Here is a 25638-nt window from a genome sequence, read left to right on the forward strand (position 1 = left end):
TTGTAGTGCATAAATGTATGTGCAAACACAAGTACATTCTCTATCCCCTTACTGTTATAATCTGTGGAGAGAGCAAACCCGATAGGAAATATTTCAGACGCAGGTTCAACGGGTTTACGTGCTTTTGGCGACACGGAATTTATTTTTGGCATGTAAAATTTGTTTTAGCAAAATAACAAAATTATTTTTCATTTATTTCACGTAGTTACATAAGTATTATATTATTTATATTGAGTTTAATATCGTTTAAATGCAGCTTTTATTTTATGATTGTTAATAACAATTTCTGTATTGTTTTAAAAATTAATATTTTTTGTTTTCATTTGATCAATAGCCTATTGTATTTATTGTGCGGATTTTAATAAAACAAACATATTGATTCATCAGAGCTCCCAAAGCGGAGATATTCTGTCACAAGCAAGCCTGAATTATCATCCGCATTACCGGTGACACACACATGTAATAAACATATTATTATTTATGGTACTGGTTCATCTTTTTTGCAGATTAATGATTAATGTATTTTTGTAACCGGTTCATTCCAGTTTAAATTAACAATTATCGCAGAACCGGCTTGATCTTGGAAGGAAAGGAAAATCGAGAAAATCTAAATGTTTGGGTTCGAATTTACGTGCAGCTTTCGACTCAATTTTTGACGTCTTCATGATTGTTATAAGCACGTCATTCCTATTAAAAATATGACAAAATATGAACGGTCAACGTATATATTTGTCTAAGTTTTCCTCTTCGATGTTTAACAAAAAAAAAACCGACAAATAGACGGAAATACGTATTTGCCATTTGTAAGAAATATAATCATAAAAGGTCCTCTGCAAATACGCTACGCTAAGTGAAGTGCCGCTATAATAGTCGTGTTGACGGTTATAGTAAATATTATGAAACATATGGCTTTGTATGAAGGCCCATCAGGGTCGCATAGTTCTACGAACTGACATTATATAAGTCAATTTCAAAATGTTTTGCTTTGCTTAATACAAGTATCAGTATGATGTATTATAATCGTTTGAATTGTGAAATTGGCGCTTTGTCTTGCCTTGTTGAAATAAATATGCTCTATTATGTTGGAACGTGGGACGGACTTACGACTCTTTGTCTTTTGTGCAAACTCTACATTCTATGATATTGTTACCCAATTGTGAGCCTCGGTTTCACCTGCAGTTTAACATAGTGCCTATAGGGTACCAGTTAACTTTCCCTATAGCGCGAATATATATAGTCTATAATTTTTTATGTTTTTATTTTCTTTGAATAGACAGGCGGACGGACAAATGGGGCTATCAGATGTTAATTGGTTACCAGCGCCCGTAGACTGTAATGCACTGTAAGAAATATTAACTATTCCTTAAATCGCCAATGCGCCACCAATCTAAGGAACTAAGATGTTATATCTATTGTGCCTGTAGTTACACTGGTTCTCTCACCCTTTAAACCAGAACACAACAATATTGCTTTTTTGCGGTGATCTGATGAGTGTGTGGTTCCTACCCTGACGAGCTGTTTGTCAGTAAATACAAGCAAAAGCTTATAATTATTGTTTACTACTAATGAGGGCAATAAAATTTATCATACTTTAAATATAATACTTTATTATATATATAAATATTTTTTAAGTGACATTATATTTAATGTATTACCAATATTAAAATTAAGGTCTTTGCGACATATGCAATAGCGTAGACAAAATAATCTGGTTCATGTAGTAAATGTTTACAATTTACATAATTACACGTTACGTCAATTCGTCTCGGTTACATGTTTTGTGGGTTTTGTTTACTTACATATTATTGGTTGTCGTGTCTGCGTGCACGCAAGACAATTTTGTGATTGCGTTATACATTGTTAAAGATCACATCATTTTGTTTTCATATTCAGATGGAAGATACTATTATTATAAAATACTTTGTGAATAAGAAGAAGCGGAATAATTAAATTAATTACGATTTTTGTTTATAGTAGAATATATAAGAGGCATTAATGGTCTGAAAAAATAATAGTTTGAATACTTCGTGTTTTTTTTATAACATAATTATAACAAAACCGGTGAAAGCGTTTGGTTTGCTATATTAACTTTTATACAATTATGTATATAATTAATTTTCGGTAGGAAATAAGAATAATTGTTGTGCTTAACTTATTACAAATGCATAAAACTACGTACAGACAAAACCAACATTTTAAAAATATTTTTTATCTGTGCATGTTTTTTAAATTAGAATCGATCTTTTATTTTTACACGTTTAATAATTTACGTGCAAAAAAGGTTACAATTTTTTTTATTGTTTTTCAATTCAATTATATTTATTCAAAGACCACGCAAAAGTTGCTGCAAACTCTTCATTAACAAGTTAACTAGATTGGAAAGCACGTGGTATAAATATCAATTATTCCAATCACTTGAGGTTCGCTGACGACCTTGTTCTGATCTCAGAAAACAGCAACTACAATATATAATCTGTTTATTGCACGAGCCTAGAAATAACTTAGAAAAAGTACTTATTACATTCTTTAGTTTCCATATATAAAAAGATAATATTTATTGTTTTACTACTTCTTTATGTATTAAATCACGGCAAGGATATTGAGTTTTTATTACAATTAAAAATACAAAGAAAATGAAGAGAAAAGAAAAACAATGAATTCACATATAAGATGTGCAAAAGACATTCTAATTGCGATAAACAATATTTTCAAGTTTGTCTGTAAGATAAAGTAGCCCAGCTGGAGCTTAGGTATGGTATTTCATTTTATTCATCGTAGAGTACATTTAAATAAAATGGAATTCTTTTTACATTATATACTTTGTTTATTAAATATAGATAGACTGTTCTATGTAGCTCAAACGAGACAGCGATCTGAATATACAAGTGACTTCCTAAGTTTCCACCCTTATTCCAACATTAGGGAACCCTTTTTTGATTTAAATGAGACCACCCGTATTGTATGTCCTATTCAATAAAAAGGGATCCCTATAACATGTACACGATCGAATAACACACAATGAATATACAATCCTTCCTTGCTCCTTTAGTTTTTTTTTGAGGTGGACGTTTTACATTAAATTTAAAATCTTGTTTAGAAGATGTCGCGAAACATACAAATTAAATCCAGTCGAATTGGTAACCTGCTTATTTTTTAAGTAAGTAAAACAACGGTAAAAAATATATTATAGCTAGATCCATTCGACAACTCTTGCGAGTATTTTACGTCGCATTTAATTTTAAAATTCGAAATTTGAACGCAGTTTATAAAAAAATTGATGGAGACATGCGTTTAAAGGTTATCGTGGTCTTGTTAATACTTATTCATTTGGTAATAATTTGAAATTGGAAAATACGCTACAAATATAATCATAATAAATGTAATAAGAAAGAAAAAAACTAAATGAAAATATTTTATTGTGATGCCATTACACATACAAACCTACAGACTTTTAGTAAACTAACTCATAAACATATGTATAAGTAGTATAACTGAGGTATTTATTTAAACTTCTCCTTAACCTAGCAATAAATTATGACGACATTGTAAATCTAAATAGAGCACGTATCTTTACTTAAAACAAGAGCATTTTTGCAAAATGAGTGAACAAAAGGCGAGGCCATAGAACAATCTACTTTCTAAAACAAATTGATTCGACTTTCAACAAATTGCGCTGCTCCCTTGCGCGTGCTCAAACGCGATGAGCTGACATTGCTTCCTGCTTTTTATGATTTGATTAGATGAGAATTGGAAAACTTTAATGTTCTAACTATAAAAATGGCACACTTCTCTCGACGGGAAATCATCATGATGTAAATCTGTATGTATAGAAATAAATTCTTAGACAAGTATTCCGTCAATTCGCCGTGGAGAAGCTCGATAGATTACGTATCGAAAGCTTGCAGTTACTTGTAGTGGATGTCTATAGGTACTTAGATCTTATTTGGAAGTCATATATGTCTATAAGAACTTACAAACTGGATAATTTGTATGATTGCATTAGCTAATCTCAGGATCTGCCCGTACGATTTTATAATTTATAAGAGGAAAGACGACATTAAGGAGCGGAGCGTTTACCATAAAAGTAAAAAAATTGGCAAATTTTACCTGTTACTATGTGTAGCTCAAGTCTTACAACTAAATTCAAAGCCAGTTCCATCCAGCCGAGTTTTTGCAAACGGTCTTATTTAATTAACGCTTATTTAAATATGGTTTTTATCTCTACTGATTATTAGTTTCCGCCTGCGGATACCCCCACGTTTGAGAGGGGGGAGGGGTAGGTAATTTTTTTTCTGTACCACTGACAATGTATATGCAAAATTTCATGGTGATCGGTTGAGTAGTTAAGAAATGAAAGCGTAACAAACAAACTCACTTTTGCATTGATAATAGTAAGAAATTAAACCTTCGGTTTATTTACATAATTATTTTTATATGTTTGGTTTTTATATTATTGTGATATGAATTTTGAATAATATATTTATTTAGGATAATATTTATCACTTTAATCTGCAAGGAATTCAATTTAACTAAATACAATAAAGTATCCGAATGATAAGTTTTATATTCAGAATCGACACAATCATTGTTATCGTTGTATGGAAAATTGATATTTTATATAATAGATTTTGTTATCAATAGCTTTGATTGCTACCGGCGGTTACTTTGAGTGATATATATATTTAAGGGAGTTTTCATAGATATGTAACTATATATATAGAATTTATGCTAAATTAATTAATTTAATATTTCCTAAACAATAATTGTAATGTGACGCAAACAGCTAACTTTGAACTTACATCCTTGTATACCGAAATGGGAGTTGCAGCTTTGCTATTCTTGTTACTTCTTATAAGAGTAAAGAGAATGGCCTCTATTTTAGAAATTAATCACAAGATATCATACATTTTTTATAATAAATCAATCCTATGTATTATCTGACAGCTCTGCTAAATGTAAAAAGTGTTGTTTTGGGGCTGATTAGTTCAACTTCGCTGTGTGTTCTTTTTTCGAATGTTTGAAATCCAAAAATGATTACAGAAAGAGAGAATCAGTATTCAACAAAACATTTATAAATGAGGCCGATTAATTTCGCTTTCTGCAGTTTATTTTTAAGTAAAATTTTAATGAACTTTTTTTACCTAATTATAAGTTCCTTTTTGAAAACAAAGCAAGATCAATTAGGATTTTTCTCACGATGGTTTCTGAGTGTGATACGCTTTATAAACACAATTTAAGCACAAAAATCCAGTGGTGTTTGCGTGAGTTTGAACCCGCAATTATATAAGATAACCAATGGACTATATCGGATTTTTATTTTCAACCGATCATCATGTCAGTTTTGTCAGTGAGGGCCCTCCGTTTGTGGTGGGCCGTTGACATATATGGTCAATTAAGTTAACATTAATAAAATATTATTTAATAATATATTATAAGTTGTAGGTGAGTTGGCATCGGTTAAAATTAAATTAAAATTTTTAAATAGATAAGCGGGATTGTGCAAACCCGGAATGCAGTGTCACAATGAGTGAGCAAAAAATAAAAGCAGTGCGAAGCAACAGATAGAACCAGCAGCAACAGCTGCAGGTCACGCAGCCTCTCCTCCACATAACAGCAGAGCCTCCAACAGCTCCAACTCAGCAAAAATTCCTCGGTAAGCTACCGAACAATATTATATTACTTTGTAATGTAATATCCAAAGTATGTATAAAAATTAAAAAAAAAACTCCGGTTTGGTTATCCGAACCTCTCAAATAAATTTTACAAAGTAGATGACGTAGGTAACCCTCCATTAATATAATTTTGTATATAATAAAAAGGAATATATCTAATCGTTTAAAACAGAAATGCGTCGGTAAGCGACCGGCGCCTGCTTAACGATAAAAAGGACGACCGAACAACGTAGTTTTTTTTTTTTTTATATATAGAATAGGAAGGTGGACGAGCATATGGTCATCGATCGCTTATAGCCAATTGGGAACTAAGATTTTATGTCCCTTGTGCCTGTAATTGGCTCACTCACCCTTCAAACCGGAACACAACAATATCAAGTATTGCTGTTTTGCGGTAGTGCTGATCTCTTCAATCGAACAGATAATAAATGTCGAAACAAAGAATGCCGATTCAGTAACAGCTTGTGAAATTCCCACTACTGGGCTAAGGCCTCCTCTTCCTTTTTGAGGAAAACGTTTGGAACTTATTCCACAATGCTGCTCCGATGCGGGTTGGTGGAATTCACATGTGGCAGAATTTCAGTGATATTCGACACATGTAGGTTTCCTCTCGCGATGTTTTCCTTCACCGTCAAGCACGAGATGAATTATAATAACAAATTTAGCACATAAAAATTCAGTGGTGCTTGTCTGGGTTTGAACCCACGATCATCGGTTGAGATTTACCACTGATTCTATAACCGTAATTTATTTTATAAATCGGTTGGATTAGGTAAAATAAAATTCAATATTTTAAATTAAAATTTATATGGTTACAATTATGTAAATCTACCAACCCATAGTGGAACAGTAAGGTGGTATGGGTTTTAAATCTTTTTTAATAAAAAAAGTATTTTTATAAAAACAAACTGGATACATTTTTATTTGGTATCCGTTGCAGAATATTCTAAGATATTGGTTAATTATTTTATATTTATATTTAGAAAACTGGTATAAAAACCATCTTAGTGATGCTAAGTTCCTAAACAAAATTATAAAATTAATTTTATATTTAGTATAAAACACATTAGCATACAGGAATATACAAACATGCTAATAAATATAGCGTTGGTTTTCTGATACAATAAGGATAATCTTATCCTTAAATAAAACTTTTCGTTGAGAAGTTTATTGTGACTTTTTGTACGACATATAATACAAAAAGTAAATAATAATGATACTGGTATCATAAAATCTTAGTTACAATAGCGATTGTAATACAAATTGTAAAAAGTTCATTAGTAATTTTTACGTTGGACAAGTTAGATGGACTAGTTGTGAACCTATATACAAATATCAGGTCCTCTTGACCGAATTTCTACTTTGGCGGACAGACGAAAAGACAACTAATTGCGCAGAGTATATTATACTGCACAAGCAAGTGCAAACGCTGGTGCACTCTCGTGACGGCAAACCGACATGACCTTTCGGTCCGCAGGACCTTTAGGAGGTTTTACGTGGTCTCCGTAAGAAAAAATGTGACACTGAGAATTTCCAAGCTCTCAAAAAAAAAGTATTGTCCCGACCCGTTATTTCAATGCAAGACTTTCAAATTCAATCCTGCAGCGTTACAAGCTATTAAATTAACGATTTAAATAATTAAATAAGAATAAAGATTTATACAGATATTGTAAAATTGTATAGCGTATTGATTTTTTCCAAAAAAATTATAAATCATCAAGTTCACTATCAAAAGAAAAGTAAATAAAACCGGATGTCGATATGCTCTCAGTTCAAGGGCAGGTGAACCGGTTTTACTGTACATGAACGCGTAGTCATTATTTATTAAAACTTCTTAGTAATTATTCACCATGAGTTGAGCTCTCGACGTCTATGGAGAAAGAAAACGTCCATTATTTAAAGCAGGCAATAGTAAAGTCGACGTCTGGTTCACTTAATAATAATTGATATGCCATTGAATTTTTGGATTTCCTTGATTTATTATTAATTAACTAACTAAACTCAAACTGAATTACCTAAAATATATCTTGACAAAAAATATATAATACTTAAACACCGGTTATAACATATATTAATATTAGGTATGTTTTCGTTATATACATTTTTATTTTATTTTAGTTATATTTCTTTTAACAGATTTACAGTTATCATTTAAAAAAACTTTCGTAAACGGTTCAATTCATTTCATTTGACATTAATGATTGCCAGTTTTTAACATTTCTCTTTCTGGAAATTATTTGGATTTATTTTTGAAAAGTACAATTTTAAATTAGATTCCTATTTAAGTACTTAAAGTAAAGAGTTATTAGCATTATAACTTAAGAATTGTCTAATAAAATAAAATAAATAATTGTGAATTTGAAATACTTATTATATAAATCCAGCCCCATTTAAATTAATTAATCAATTTAAATTTTTGTTTCACTAGACTATATATATACATAGATAAGGTTTTTAGGCTATATATTGTTTTTAAGACAATTAAGCTATTGTAAGTTGTTTCTTGCATTTTTATAGTACAACCTAAATGCAAATAAGTTAAGTGTGCTCTACAAACGCTACATGGGATTCAAATATTTCTATTTCAAATCCTTGCCTTGACATGAAACATGAAAGTCGTTAGATACAGACACATTTACAGAACCTACACAAGGATTCTGTAATAGAGTGTAATTTTTGAAAAAAAAAATATAACATTTTTTTCGATATATTATCCAGCAGATTAATAATAAATATATTTTTTTTTAATTATGAAAACACGATAACTTTTGATAAACACAGATAATTTACTCAATTTTGCGATTTAGGACATTCCATTTTTCTAAATTTATAATATTGTCATCATTATTTCATGGAGGTTTTCATACCATCCATCCAAATGTAGCACAGTTTACCATTCAAATAAACGCCATGACAGTTGGTATAATATAAAAATATAATATACATACTATAGGCAGGACAACGTCCTGGAAAGAATAATTCGAGCGAAGTCAATAAACTTTTTATTAAATATTTAAAAAACGTTCTGCAAACTTTACGCCTGGGCCGAATGCTCTTGTAATAATAAATGAAATTCAATTCATATGTTCACAAAGAGATCTACAAATTTTACTGATAAGACAGAGTAAGTAATACAAAATATGTGAGGTGTCATGGTATCCTCGATTAACATCGTAACTCCATAGCACAATGACTTATAAATCACATCTTCCACACGTGATTCGCTATGCACTATCGCTTCGTTTAGTACTTTAAGCTTTATAAGCTTCATAGCATCATGCACCTTATGACAAACACTTTTGAAGCTACCTTTGAATGCAACAAAACTTGTTGACTCGTTGGAATGTAGTCAAAAATAGAGCAAATCGCAAGTTTAATAAGAAATCCAATTTTCTTCGATGTTAAGGGATGGCTATGTATTTTCATCGTTTTATATATCGTAAAGTATAGACTTATATATTGCAAAATTAATATCTATAATCATTTTAATTCGGATAACTGGAATAAGGTAGAAAATATCACCGATCGAGTAAATATAGTTATAATATCAATTCATTTATATATGGCATCAATGTCTTGTCTGTTAAAAAATTAAAATTAAATTGGGCGCACGTTATTGAGTGTTAATGCAAGCTGCAGTATCATAAAGTTACCTAGTGACTTATCTCAGCAGAAAAATTTTAAATTATCAAAATTTATTTCGTTTTCAGAGCAATCGAAGAAAAAAAAGAACATTTTGAATATTTAACTAATTCTTTTTTTGAAGTCGGTTATAAATGGTAAATTTAAACAAAAGCTGCACGGCTGGCGAAGCAGGTGTTCATTAAACGAGAGTCAAGCAGATGTCGCACTTAATTAAAACCTCCGCTGTAATACATACCTATATTTCACGAAGAGTAAAAACAAACTATGACTGTTTGCGCATACACTTGTGCACTATAATATGTATTAAGTCGTCTCTCTTTAGATTGGCCGCCGTGGCCGAAATAGCTCAGGAAATTATCATCATCATTTCATGGAGAAGGTTTCCATACCATCCATCACAATGTAGCACAGTTAACCATTCAAATGAACGCCAGGACAGTTGGTATAATATAAAAATATAATATACATACTATAGGCAAGACAACGTCCTGGAAAGGATAATGTAACGAAGTCAATAAACTTTTTATTAAATATTTAAAAAAGTAGATTAAATTCATAAGGATCTTAAGTTTTGTTAAAAACACATTATGCGCACAAATTACGTTAGAATACGTTACTCAGTTTTGTAGTAGTCGAATAGTAAGTATAAATTCTCACGCTTCTTAATTTTAAAGATTATTACATTCCATGTAACACGACGTCGTTCTATTACGAGAATTAATTGTTTATGAAGAATTTTTATCGTATTTTATATGTGAGACGTAAATACCGATCATATAAGGATTTCTTCTTGTAATTGTAAATAGAATTGTGACTTATCTGTCGTTTGATTCAAATATTTTTTCGTTGGAATGGGAACATCGGAATACCCACTAAAAAACCAGCGGTACCCTTTCCGTCTTAACGAGGAGCGCCACGGGTCGTTTTCGCATGCTACGGTGATGCCAAATTATAATGTAACTGTCACAACTTTCCTGGAATGAAAATTATCACTTTAAATAGTCTTACCGTCGTATTATAATATCCGAATATATTTTAACTGCATCAATACTAATATTATAAATGCTATTCTAACCATGTCTGTCTGTTACGTTTACACGGCTAAGCTACTGAACTGGAAATTAAAATTTGGTATGAAGCAAATTTGTATCCCAAGGAAGGAAATAGGATACTTTTTTATGCCTAACATCTGCCACCTAACCACCCTCCCCTCTCTAGCAAACAAAATTGTTGGTAATAAAGTAAAGTAATATAAAGTTCCACTATAATAAAATACATTGTTGATTTTAATTGCAAATCACGTGTTGCTTATTCGCAAGACCATTGCAGTGTTGTACAATACGCCAACAAATCTATAAAAGGTGACAAGTTGTATAAAGTTATTACCTGATTAAAAAATAAAAATAAATATTAATTGATTATCAAATATCAATTACAATTAAGAAGAATGCTTTGACTTAATCTGTGTTTTAGAATTTATGCAATTAATTGCTAAACTTAGAATTATTCAATATTATATTCTAGTGAGACTGTGTTACCTACATGTATTGTTATCATATTGAATGTGGTGCTCTTATTATATTAAGTAAAAAAAAAGTTTTATAGATATTTTGTTACGTAATAATAGATGGCGTTAGTAGTCGGTTAGATCGCGCTATAGTTTGTTACATTTGAATTAAATAGAAGAGATTATTGTTTTTATAGTAATCAAGTAAAATAAAAGTGTTCGTCTGAATGTATTGGTTTCATTGTGATATAGTGTTAAAAGTGATGTGCTTAGGAAGTAGAGTTTGTACAATGCCAACAATAGCTGGATTTTTATATCTTGGTTTAATATTCAAAGCTATAAGTTAATCTAAAAAAGAAACGTTCAAAAATGAAACTTAACTGTTATCCGACGGGACCAAACTTAGCACCTGTTTTTATCAACATTTCCACTACACGATTAAAAATAAATTATGATAGCAATTGGAATATTAAATTAATATATACTTTATAATAGTTTACTTTTCTCTCTTATCAGTATAGATTTAGGCTATAATCATTACTCTAAAATCACTTAATTAAAAAATAACTTGATCATAGATATATTCATTATAAATTACATGTGTATAACACGGTCAAACGGTCCATCAACTCAAATGACATTGGAAATATATTAACTAGATTGCAAATTAATGTACGCTGCAATTCAATCGATTTCCTCCTTTAATGGTACGAGAAACGATTAGGAAGCGTTATAAAAACACTGATTGAAAATAAGCTTATAGTTGTGTAGGGGCTTGGTATCGATTTTAAAACCCTATAAAAGTTCCCGAGGGAGTAGGGTTAACGCACGCGGCGGCACGCTGCAAGGTTCTTTGAGCCAAGGTTCGTTTGCCAAAACGGGATCGCATCTGTCTGCACGAGCCCTATCAACCGATTTTACTCACGCTTTCCGCTGGCGAATTTGTGAGTCATACATCAGTCTCGATATAACTTTAAGTTGATCAATAATAACAAACAGGTAATATAGATTATAATCGGTATGAGACCAACTGACCATCGAATATTACTAGTAGGATATTATTAGTAGGATACTGTTTAGTATAAATTAGTTTCCACTGCCTTAGTTCTTGGTATTTTTATACACAGGTATATTATACGTTAAATTCCTAAACTATTTACAGAAAGTAAGCATTTTTGCAATGAATCATACTAAAAGGTGTCTTAACAATAGATAGCGGTATTAGCTTTTAAATGTAAATACGATTCCGACGTCTCCAATGTCATTTGCATAGAAAATCAATAGGTGCAATTTATATTGTTGAAAGAACATAGAAAAACGTTGAATTAAAACAAACGTATTTAATTAAGTACTGACCGTCCAGCATACATCGTCTCGAATTGAAGTCGTCGTCCCCAAAATCGTCATGGAAGGTCGCCTTGTCCTTTGCCACATCCATATTTTCGCACTAGACACTACACATCACTCAGATCACAACATAGGATGCATTCTATCACAGAATAAGGCCATGTCATGGAATATTTTCAGAAAATATACGTTGGGTGTGTTATCGCTTTCGAATATAAATAATCGTAATGAGGCAGGCGACCGTCGCGCACCAGCCGTTCAATGTCAGTATCGACTGGACAATCAATTATGCGACACAGCGTAAAGAGGAGTCGTGTGTCGCAAGACTCGGGCTCAAGCACAATATCGGAACAGGCGCATGCGTGAGTACTCTGCGTTTTTGTTTCAGCACGCTTGCGCGAGGGGCGCATGTCGATACGGACGGCGAGGCGTAGTGGCGTCGGCGGGTCGCCATGCTTCACTGGGCACATTTAGCCAATGCCAGAGATCATAATTAATCAACTGATTAGAATTTCCTAATATAAGGATACAACAAAGTCATGATGTCAATGTTTCCAAGATATTTCTAAACCATTTGTTTATTTTAACTCGTTATAATTACATAAATGAAAGATCGTTTACGTAATTTAAATTTTTTGACCTTGTACATTGAGTTTTAGTTTTATTATATCGCTTAATAAGGTTTGGACAGATTTTTTGTTTAACGATACATATTTTGTAGTTGAATGACTTTACTGGCCGAGTGACTAACGCCTGCCAAATGCCAGAAAGTGTATTGCTATTTTAAAATATCAGGCGTTTTGCACTTTAAAGCGCATAAAAATTCGTTTTCTATGTTAATTAAAACCGTATTAGCTTTTAAGCAGTGTGATTTACATTAATATAGATAAAATTTTATTTAATAAGGTCAAATTTCAAAGGTCAAATCTTTAATTAGTTATTTATTATTCACATTGGTCGCTTACTAAGTACCTGCTCAAGAGCAAGAGTTAGATATAATTTTATTAATACATACTCTATACGATAAGGCATTTATTGAATTGGAGACAAATTAGGAAATTTGAGTTAAAATTTGAATGTTTTGAATAAATTTTATTTTACAAAACACGGCAATGTCGATTTCACTTGAAAACTCAGATTTTCATGAAAACTCAGAGTTTCATGTGTAATCCAAAAATTGAACCCGCAATCTTACGCTAAGATTCACTTGTTCTTATCACTAGGCCATGCCGGCTCATTAACGGTTACCGGTCTTACTAATAAATACTGTATAGCGGGGTTAATAGCTATAGACCGATAACTCCTTATCATCAGTAATTCGACATTCGAAAGAAGAAGACAAACCATCGTGCATATACATTTACTACGAAAAAGTATATATTAGAATATTAAATATATTTTATTATTATACATATATTTTATTTATAATATGTAGGCACACTGTCAAATAGTCTGGTTAATAGATGGCGCTGCATCATATCAACTTCTATTGGTACTGTGCAATCGACCACCATGTCAAATATTAACTACGCATACATAACAACTACACGTTTTAATTACTCAAATGATCACCGTGAAATTTTGCATACACGTTTCTGGGGTACAGAAAAGGAGATAGGGTACCTAAAAAGACGCGGGCGAAAACTTGATATATAGAATAGAATAGCATATGCTTTATTGTACACCAAAAGAGTTACAGAACCATTTTAAACACAAACACAAAAGAAACGAAAACTATTTTGTACAAAAGGCGGTCTTATCGCTAAAAGAGCGATCTCTTCCAGACAACCTTTGGGTGAAGGACATGAAATAAATAAATAAATAAAGCGGTAAGGAGGTGTACTAATCATCTTAATTTTTATTTTTTAAATAAATATATATATACACAGTACTATAGCTAAATATACATACATATAAATAAATAATATGTACATAAACATACGTATATAATATATAAAACAAAAAATTACAAAAAAAGAAATGTAATTATGATAATTATAATAATAAATAGTAATAAAGTGCGGCAGATAATAAAAGAACTCTCCCTGATAAATTATAAAGATAAATAATACGCCTTGAGTCGGATTTTAAATGTGTTAATAGTTTGAGATTGTCTTAAGTGGATTGGTAAAGAATTCCATAGGCGAACTGCTTGGACAGAGAAAGAATTGGTATAAAAAGAAGAAGAGTGAAGAGAGAAGGACTTTTAAGAATTAGATATCGTCAGATCGTAGAGTGCGGCCGTGCGAGTCCTTAAGTAATTCAAAACGGTTTTTAAGATAGTGAGGAGAATTTGGATGAAAAAGTATACAGTAAAGAAGAGAAAGAATATGAGTATTCCTTCGAAGACGGATTGGGAGCCACTCGAGTTTTTTGCGAAATTCAGAAATGTGATCAAATTTGCGGAGTCCGAATATAAAACGAATACAGAGATTTATTATATTTAATACGCTCGAGTTTATTTAATTGCTTCTCTCTTAGGTCAAGATAGCAGGGGTCAGCGTAATCAAGGATGGGCAGGAAGATGGCTTGAGCTAACGTAATTTTGGTAGGAATAGGTAGAAAATTACGTAATCTACGAATGGACTCAATTGAGTAAAACATTTTCCTACTCACTTCACTTATTTGTGACATCTACGAGAAATTTTGATCTATATATATTATAAGGAGGTAACGTTTGAAGGGTATTGCGAGTGTTAAATAAAAAAAAAAAACAATTACTACCTGTTTTAATCTTCTAATGGAAATAACGATATACAATTTGTTTACAATTCAGCAAACACAATCATGACATCATTTTCTGGCTTAAGAATATTTGGCCACATTATGTCACCATCGTCAACAAAAATAAGAAAAACCTGTTGGATTAGTGACAATGTTCAAAACTGTTTATTAAATAGCATGTCTGGCATCATAATGATTATGACATGAGAAAAACATCTCTTAATGTTTTAATTATGCATGATTAATATAAAAATAGACACAGGTATATGTCAGTAATAGAAACAGTTGGCAAATGAGAAAATAAGCTAAATCTGTATATTTACAATAAAGTAACAGCCTTTATCCACTATATAATTTCCACTGATGGGCTAAGGATTCTTCTTCTTTTAATAAGAAGGTTTGGAGCATTTCAACAAATTGCTCCAATGTGGGTTGGTGGATACACAGATCGTTTTCCATCTGACACATTACCGTCCAGCACGAGACGAATTAATATGATACAAATGAAGCATATAAAAATTCAGGTGTGGTGGATAACCACGTTTTGCGGAGCCAGTATCAATTGGCGACCATTTTCTATTTCCTCGTTTACTTTTTAAAATAATTTAAAAAAATAACTTAAACGGTATACTCTAAACGGTCGGAACAAGCAACACTCGTTCGTTAAATCCGGTTCAAATTCTATGAGATTCAATTAAATCGCAGATAAACGAATACACAGATAATATTATAATGAGGTTATCGAAAAGCGATAAAAAAAATCGGATAAAAATAATTAGATATCAATTACTCATTACGCAACAAGCGAATAGCAAGACAATGGGAGTTTAGATACAATTTATTACGGGTTACATCGTGAACAAAGCTTCATTCAGAGATCCCTGACAATAGCCACATTATTTTATTGGCGAAAGCATCTTACGTAAGTTAAACGACGATTAAAATAATTAATGAACAATCCTAATGACTTACATCATAGACTCCAAACAGTAACATAACCTTTGTATTGAGCATTTTTTACGGTCTTGGTTAAATTTATAATTGATAAATAGGCAACGACAAAACAGTTCGAAGTATGAAAATTAATATGTTTTTATTAAATTTTTCAATAACGATTATAGTCATATATCGATCACTGTGCGATCACTAAGAAAACGCGACATTAATATTTATTTCGTTAATGGAAATTTTGATCATATTTAAGAAATATGTGTCTATACATTTTACAACAAAGATTTTTCGAGATTAAAGTAATTTTATTAAAATATTGTAGTAAATTACATTTTCGACATACTAAAATTAGTAATAACTCTCAATGGACCAATATAGTGTCTAAATTCAACTAGGTAAGTGTTTCAGAGAGAATCTTTACTATATGTAGTAAGAGCTTGGAAGCGAAAGTAGCACGCCAATTAATCTATCAAAAGTCTATAGAATCTAACAGTATCACCTCGGTGTATAAATAACAATTACAAATCGGATACCTCAGACATATCCGATCGGGAGATAATGCTTGTTATGGAATTCTCGTAACATCACAGTCGCGTGCCAACCTTCGTGGGATCAGGCGATTGTTTCACTTTGTGAGGCTTATTAACGATTTATTTGTTTTGATAGTAAAAACAAAGGCAATACTTTCATGGGAGTTTTTAAAATTTAATTGGTTTACCTGTATATATAGAGTTTAACAAGGGATAGGAAATAAGCTTCGTAAATCGTTTGTAGTTAAAGAGAAACAATGAAAGAATATTGTATCCTTATTTTTATAATCGCTTAGAATAAATGTAATATTTTTTTAAAGGTTTATTTTTCCTACAAAATTAAATACGTACCAATGTATATTGTCACAAAACGAGACTTTTTATGTTATACGAGGACGGGCAAATGGGTCACCTAATGTTAAGTGGTCACCATCGCCAATAGACATTAGCAATGTAAGAAAAATTTAACATTCCTTATATCGTCAATGCGCCACCAACCTCGGGAACTGAGATGTTATATTCCTTGTGCATGCAGTTACAACGGCTCACTCACCCTTCAAACCGGACCGCAACAATACTAAGTATTGCTGTTTAGCAGTAGAATATCTAATGACTTTTATGATGAAGTATATGTTATATAAAAATAATTAATTTAAAACATTACATTTTATAAAGAGGAAATGTCAATATTCAAGATACTTTCGAAGCTAACGATGTCTGTAGTAGTTGGAGAAGTTTCTCACGGTTGGTAATATAAACATAAGAGCCCTCAATCCCTGAATGTGAATGGTTTCTAGTAAAGGTGGCAATTTCCAATCCGGTTAATACTGTGAATTTCTTGATAGATAACCTAAAAACTTTTTTTGACATGTGCTAAGATTTGAAAATAGAATCTCGGGATCGACAGCTTAACGAGCTAACCACAAGACCGAGGTATAAATATTATAAGATTATGACGTCCGATTGTAATCACTTTCACATGACTTAGATAAGACGTCAAAAGATCGATCAGATTTCAAGAACAAACACTGCTTTGTTAACACTCATTAATCAATCTATTATATAATCGTTTTGAGAAGCACAATTAATTAACAGTGGTCTGGTTTCTAGACCATTATCGATTATAATCGATAAATTTTTTCAAAGAGAAAATTTATTAGTATTAAATAATACTTGGTCTTATACTGCAGTGCTGTTGTGTAAAAAATCACTACGTCTCTCACTTGTGAAATGTTCACAACCGTCTTATGATGCCATTTTTCTATGCGTGTATCGTGTTTTGTCATAATTATTATTGTTTGTAGTCAATGTTGCATATCATTTTCTGACATCTCACGATCTTTTATGATAATTTTCGTGTCTATTCTTAAAGAATATCTCAATTCGTTCAAAAGGCTTGGTTTCTTTTGAGAGATAAAGTTTTGCTTATAGAAAAAAATGACAACTGAAATACTTTGTAATGTTTTGTTTTTTATCTTGGTTTCTTAATTAATAACCCTGCTATTACTTGTTCTAGATAATATTCTGTAATTGCCTAAAAACCTATATATCTTATAGACTATAAATCACGCTACGACCGAGAAGGAAGCAGTCACTTTTATTCCTGTCGAATTACCTTTTAATCTTACCATAATTTACAGTTTAAATAAGAATAATCATTGTCACCAAAATCGCCAATGTCGATAAATCGTACAACATTCAATATTTCCTATAAAACACAATATAAATGTTATAACAAATTATAATTTTGCTATATTATTTTTATACTAAATCTAAACTTAATTATATAAAAAAAATATACTTGGCTTAGAATCGACTATGATATTGTCTATAGAATTAAAAAATAAAAATAAATTCAGCTGAGCTAAGGAGGACCTTATTTTGAAGCTAAACACAAGCATTAATTCATATTTAAATATTATTATAATTACTTTATAGATTTTTTTACTTTATGTGATGACCTTATGTTTATAATTATAAATCTAAAAAAAATAATACTTTATTCAATGACAACTTAGTTAATTCTAGTACTAAACCTTGAATAGAAGGTTTGTCGGAAGAATTGAAAATTATTGAATCATAATTCCTTATTTAACCTAATTACAAAAGAAAAACAGTAAACTTATTTAGAGTTTTTCTATTGAAATGAAATCTTTTCGTGACTATAAATAAAACGGTATTACATATTTTATTGTATAGCTTATTCCTTAAGTCACTAGCATGGCAATTTTTTTTTACATCTGTGGAAAAGTCGATAAATTTAACCACGATACTTTTAAACTTAAATAATTAGGCGAAAATAACAAAAACAAATAGATAAATCGGAAAATCTTTCAAAGGATTAAAAAAAATATATAAATATTATGTTAATAAGAATTATTATCATAAGCAAATTTTCAAAAAATATATTTGTAAATTTATATAATTTTGTTTAAATATAATATATAATCAATTTTTATTTTTATGTATATTATATAAGTACCACATAACATTATAGGGGAGAGGAATAGGTGCTATGTGCAAAATTTCATGCTGATTAGTTGAGTGGTTGAAACGTGAAAGCGTAACATGCAAACAAATATACATACTCATTTTTGCAGTTATAGTATCAGTTAGGTTAGGTTAGTCACAAATCATCGCTACATCCCGTCATGATTACGTCAAGGCAACAACTATCGAAGATTAACTGACCGCTGTCATACTTAATAAGCCTAAAATTAAATCGACACCGAAAATAAAATAAGATTTCATATCCGTTGACGTCACGACAAATTAAAAAAAAGTTACTACTTATAATTTTGTAACTACAAAACGGTAAGAAATTTAATGCAATCAATCTTTATAATTTATTGATTATATCGTAAATTTTGTTCAACAAGATCGGTAAGTATAAGTGGATAGAACAAGTGAATCTTAAACAATTTTGTTATTAGGGTGTAGGAAAAAATCGTGAGATTGATGTATGTGCCGAGAGAAAACTGCCACATGCATATCCAACAATCCTAAGTTAATTAAACTCCCAAACATTTTACCAATGAGCATTATGCCGTTGCGCTGTTTTATTTAAAAAAAAAAAACGCATATCATTGACTTTTTTTTTGATTTTCCACAAAAAAAAATATATTTTATATCTATCTATACATATAATAAATCTGTAATTATTAAATAAAGACTTAATTTACTATTGAAGTATAGAACTTATTTATGAATTATCAAAAAAATCCACCACTCTGCAATCCATCTGCGACGAAACCTCAACGGGTTTATTCATTTTTTTTCATTTAAGCCTTTTTATCTCGAATATATTGTGATTTTTTTAGTACAGACCATAAATTGAATGAGTAGTACTTAGCTTAAAAAACATCCACAGATGAAATAAATTTCATAAATAATATTGAAAGACGACTTGCAGGCAGTAAGTAGCTACTGGTACCATATAAATCACGATAACTATTCATAAATAAATCTTCCGTCTCGACTAGCTACATATTAACTAGTCTTTAGCAGGTAGCCGCCAGAAAACGCAAATTAAATACTAAGTAACATATTATGATTTATATGTTACATACGACCTTACTTAAAAATGTTGCTTAGCGGCTGTTTAATTATACACCTCTCTTTCTGTCATTATTTATTTGACATTCGAAAGAAGAAGACACAGTATTGTTTAACTAATCACCCGCTTAGCAACGTTTATAAATAAGGCTGATAGTACTAATAATAATATGTTACTTAAACTGCCTCGTTGAATTAGTGTTTAGTTCATAAGATCGAATATGCCGAATTCTACACTACTACAGTGTTACACTTTTCTGCCTTAAAAAAAGCACGTAAAGTTACTTGGTAGTAAATTGAATATTTAATTTCATACATTTAAAAAATAAAAAAAAACGGACATTGAACCTAATCTAAAATCGCTTATACATTGTAATTACCGTTTCCTACACGAGACATTCAGGATACTTTTGCATCCGAACCAACATTCTTATGTAAGTAATTTCGTTATATTTCATTCATAACAGTACGTAATAATACAGAGGAAATAATACAACGGTAATGACGGACAATTAGGGCGTGTGACAATCAGAAGTGTGGCTTTTTGTATGCATATTCAAAGTATTGGGAAGACGTTTCTTTATAAATAAATGAATGATGATAGCATTACACTTTCTTCATTGATATGTAATATTAATTATTTTCAGTTAGCCGATGGCCCAGTGGTGAGAGCGCGTGAATCTTAACCGATGATCGTGGGTTCAAACCCGGGCGAGCACTACTGAATTTTCATGTGCTTAATTTCTGATTATAATTCATCTCGTGCTTAACGGTGAAGGAAAAATATCGCGAGGAAACCTGCATGTGTCTAATTTCACTGAAATTATGCCACATGTGTATTCCACCAACCCGCATTGGAGCAGCGTGGTGGAATAAGCTCCAAAAAAACTTTCTCCTCAAAAAGGGAGAGGAGGTCTTAGCCCAGCAGTGGGACATTCACAGGCTGTTACTGTACTGTATTTTCAGTTGAATGTCAGCAAGCAAAAGCAACTGCAAAGTACAATTTTTTTATTTATAGAAGAAACTGGTGGTAGGGCTTTGTGCAAGCTCGCCTGGGTAGGTACCACCCACTCATCAGATATTCTACCGCAAAACAGCAATACTTGATATTGTTGTGTTCCGGTTTGAAGGGTAAGTGAGCCAGTGTAATTACAGGCACAAGGGACATAAAATCTTAGTTCCCAAGGTTGGTGGCGCATTGGCTATGTAAGCGATGGTTGACATTTCTTACAATGCCAATGTCTAAGGGCGTTTGGTGACCACTTACCATCAGGTGGCCGTCCATATGCTCGTCCGCCTTCCTATTCTATAAAAAAAACCCAGGCTAAATGTCTAAATATAGTGAACTGTTGGAAGCGTAATCAATTCATTACATCACCAATGGATCGTCGTCGAGGTATTGATGTTTTGGCGGTAGAACTGGAACAACTAAAGTTGGTGGTGTTTTACCTTACGCTCTTGTAAACAAATAGTGATTTCTTTTACTAGCTGTAAGCCGTAGTGTTGTGCTACACAAGTTGTTATTTCTAACGATGTGTTAAAGGCAACCGTAACAGAATACAGTAGTCAAATATAAACGGTTCGTTTGTAAAAACAAATAAAGTGTTTCAATAACACCTATAAAAATTAGTACATTTATATACTAGATTATATCTTCATTACTAAAACTATATGTAATAATACAGCACAAACGATTAGGACGAACTGATTTACAAGTCAGTTTCAATATTTGATCCGCACATACTAAGAGGTGAAGTTAAATAAAAGCTTGTAAAATCGAAGAAAACGTATAAAGAAAACAGTTTTTACAAAGGCAAGACAGTCAAAAATATTTACTCGAATTGTGACTCAATATTGTTAGATTTCCAATCTGATCTTGTTCTGCTTTGATACATTTAAAAGTGTTTATTTAACGGTATAAGGAGAACATTTTAAGACGTGACTATTAAAACAGGCTAATAAATACAATTTGTGACATATTGATAACATTGCGAGTTCCGCCTTCCGGATACTTGACTCCAACTGGTTATTATTACCTCCTACGTATAGTAACATAATACAACACGTAACAAATCAACGTATTGCATTACACATACAATTCTCAAACCAACATATAACGCAAAGAGAACATATAACGCAGATAGTTTTTACAAGCTTTTATTTAACTTGTAATGTTTGGTTGTTAGTTTATTTTGGTCAAATCTTGCAAGTAGAATTAGAACAGAACCGTATCCTAAATTGTTGAAATTTTATATGTTGGTTCAATACCGATGAAAATCTTACAAAATTCAGATAGGTATGACCAATCTACATCCAAGATTGGCTCTAGATGAAGGAACTTTTCAACGGCCAACAGCATAGACAAGATTTTTTATATATAAGCTTGATTTTGAATTTATTCATGGGTATTTTTCGTCCGCGGCTTCGCTTCTCTCAGTTCATTCAGGTGTTAGTTATAAATTAGGTAATATGTCCTTCCTTGAGGTTCAAACTTGCTTCATAACAGATTTTATAAAATCGGCTTAGTGGTTGAGCCTTAAAAGCGTGACAGACAAACAGAAAAAAAATATTTGCATTTGCAATATTAAGTATAGACAAGCTGTTAATACCCGGGCCAACCGACAGCCTGCCGTATACGTACGTTTTGCGCAATCATTACAAATATATTTCAAGGAAAAAACGTTTACTCCGCTGTTATGAGAGAAACGACAACACATAAACGCTTGAAATTCCTTATTTTGCTATGTCTTGTCTATTTTCTTAATAAGGCTTCATCCATACTTTTACTTACCACATATGGTGTGCTTGAAGTATATAGACAAAAAATAGTACTATTACTTTAACATTTACCAACCAATTAAATATGTCATTGTATTATGAGATTTTACAAAAATGTACTTTCTAAGTTATATTAAACATTTATTATTAAATAAATGTTCTTTAACTTTGGTTGCAAAGTGTGCTTTCGGCATATTACAGACAAACATATTTACTTCAGAAACAAAAATAAATAACAATAGTCTATTAGATTAAATCGATATCGAAGAATATTAGATTACGTTTATTTATTTAAATGTTGAAATAAATTGAACTATGCGTTAAAAATTTAACAAAACAATAACTCGAAACTAAAAACATCTATATCAAATAAAATGTTCTCGTACATATAATATAAACTTTCGCTATTTGTTTTTTTCAGTAACACAAAGGTATATATGATCATTTGTTCTGCCACTTTGTGGTAATCTTTACAAAGTCTGATAGAGCAACTACATCGTAAAGTCCGGCTACAATAGTGTTCAGCTGACAAATAACTTCGCTTTCACGCTCAAGACACGTCCATACAATTTGCTTACATTCGAAATAAAACTCATTTATCTACGTTATGTCAGGGAGACGGAACTGAGGGATAAAACGTGGAAAAGTGGACACGGTTTTGTGATGACTTTTTCACTGAACGTAAGTTTAATGTATTTTATTATATCACATTGTAACCATTAGAAAATGTTGAAGGAAATTTCGACTAGGTATATTATTATGATTCTTACAATTACGAAGAAATATTTTAGCCCAAATAAACACTTATATGTATTTATAAGATATATCGTTATTTTTTATTTGCATTTTATATTATATGCAAAATATATTTTACTTTTGCGTTAATTCGTTAATATTTTTACATATTATGTTAATTCTGAACTTTTAGGCTAATGTGCCCACAAATTCAGTATGAGCACAAATTTATATTTATACTTAATATTAATATTTTTTATTTTAAGAATGTTTTATACCTGACCATATTCACACGACTATCGTATTCATATGTAATATATTTACAATACATAAATAGCTATTGAAAGTCGGAGCAAGCGAGACTTGTTCATATATAATGTATTGTTTTTCTTGTTATGACTGACACTTACAAAACTGATGGTGATAAGCTATTTGAAGTCGAAGATAAATAAACAAAATTTTATGACATCTTCAAAGTAATTTGTTACTTACTACTACTAATGATTTGGTTAAACAATTGTAAACGATATAACAAAATCCAATTAATTACAAATTTCCCTTTATTCTACTTATCTGCAACTACTGACCTCTCACCCAATTAATCAGCTGAAGCTAAACAATTAAACATAGTATTTCAATATCCTATAGTAAGCCAACTTTCTAGTCGCTTGCAGTAATCATGTCGTCTTATCTTATCTCCCCTTTAGAGTACCTCTCGACCACACTCCGCTGTTGCAACGAAAGTTAACATGCGAAGCGCCTGACCTTTGATTTTCTTCTATCTGCAAGTTGCTATTATTTTACGGGCTAAAATTATTTTATTAAAACTCTGGACGTTCATATAAATTAACGTTTATCAAATAATAAATAAATTTAATATTATAATGTATGTTATATGAATGTAAAATATAATCAGTTAGTGCTGTAGCATTTTTATTTTTTTATACAAATAGAATTCAACATAAAATAAAATGCCGACACGGTTCAGTGGTTAGAATACTGTTTTACTGGTGGTAGAGCTTTGTGCAAGCTCGTCTGGGTAGGTACCACCCACTCATCAGGTATTCTACCGCAAAACAGCAGTACTTGGTATTGTTGTGTTCCAGTTTGAAGGGTAAGTGAGCCAGTGTAATTACAGGCACAAGGGACATAACATCTTAGTTCCCAAGGTTGTTCGTACCTATACATCTGACATCTTTATTTTCTAAACCTAGCTATAATGTGTTTATCTTTTTTTTAATTTATTTTTATAAATATGTATGAAATCATTAAGACAATTTCGATAAAATTCTTTACTAAAACATCATCAGTTAATAAAATGACGAAAAATATTTCGTAAGATACAGTTATAAACATTTGTGTTTCGGTTTATGTTATAGGTGATCATATAATATTTTTTTAATACAAAATAGGTATGCGGATGGACAAATGGTTTGATAGTATGTGGTCACCAATGCCCATAGACATTGGAATGTAAGAAATGTTAATCATCGCTTACATCGCCAATGCGCCACCAACCTTGGGTACTAAGATATTATGTCCCTTGTACCAGCAATTACACTGACTCAATCACCTTTCAAACCGGTAGTACTGTTTTGAGGTAGAATATCTGATGAGTGGGCGGTACCTACCCAATCGAGCTTGCACAAAGTAAAAAGCTACCTACCAACCACCAGTAAAAATTTAAATTTTTATCTCTGGATGATAATAAAATATTAAGTGTTCTGATTACCTTTAATTAAAATAGCAATTAATTTAAATCACCTTAATGGCTTAACTATTTCTATGTAATGATATATTATTACTTTTGTCGTTATTTTTATAATAAAAAATTACTATTGAGTCATAATTAACATATATTGTAATAATTAATAACCATTATTTAACATTCTTAATATAATTATTATTATCTATTCCGAATTTACTCTCGTTATTTATTGATATATTCTCGTTGTCAATTAAAGAAATAAAAATAAGATCGAAATATTAATCAACTTACTTCCAACTCAATCTATGAAATATTAGCTTCCTTTCACAAATGTATAATTATAGCACTATGCCTACTACCATTCGATATTTGTTTAAATAATTATATTGAAATTATAAAGGACTTAAGTTTGTTATAAATCATATTTGCCAAATAATTTTAATGATTTTACAAGATACACTTATAAAAAACATCGTAGTGCAGTAC

The 25638-nt window shown here is 31.0% G+C and overlaps 1 protein-coding gene across 2 annotated transcripts in view; it reads right to left on the minus strand.

The window, feature by feature from the left end:
* LOC126769975 (cerebellar degeneration-related protein 2) overlaps positions 1-25638 on the minus strand; it is an 84337-nt gene that overhangs the window by 15619 nt on the left and 43080 nt on the right. Inside the window, exon 1 of one of the 2 annotated variants that reach the window (XM_050489049.1) lies at positions 12181-12603. The exons of the other annotated variant lie outside the window; for it this stretch is intronic. Coding sequence (XP_050345006.1) covers positions 12181-12262 — 82 coding nt within the window. The 5' untranslated portion in view covers positions 12263-12603. Of the gene's footprint in view, positions 1-12180; positions 12604-25638 lie in introns of those variants that run through there. 2 annotated transcript variants of the gene reach the window in all.

This window comes from Nymphalis io, chromosome 8 (assembly GCF_905147045.1).
Source record: "Nymphalis io chromosome 8, ilAglIoxx1.1, whole genome shotgun sequence".
Lineage (NCBI taxonomy): Eukaryota > Metazoa > Arthropoda > Insecta > Lepidoptera > Nymphalidae > Nymphalis > Nymphalis io.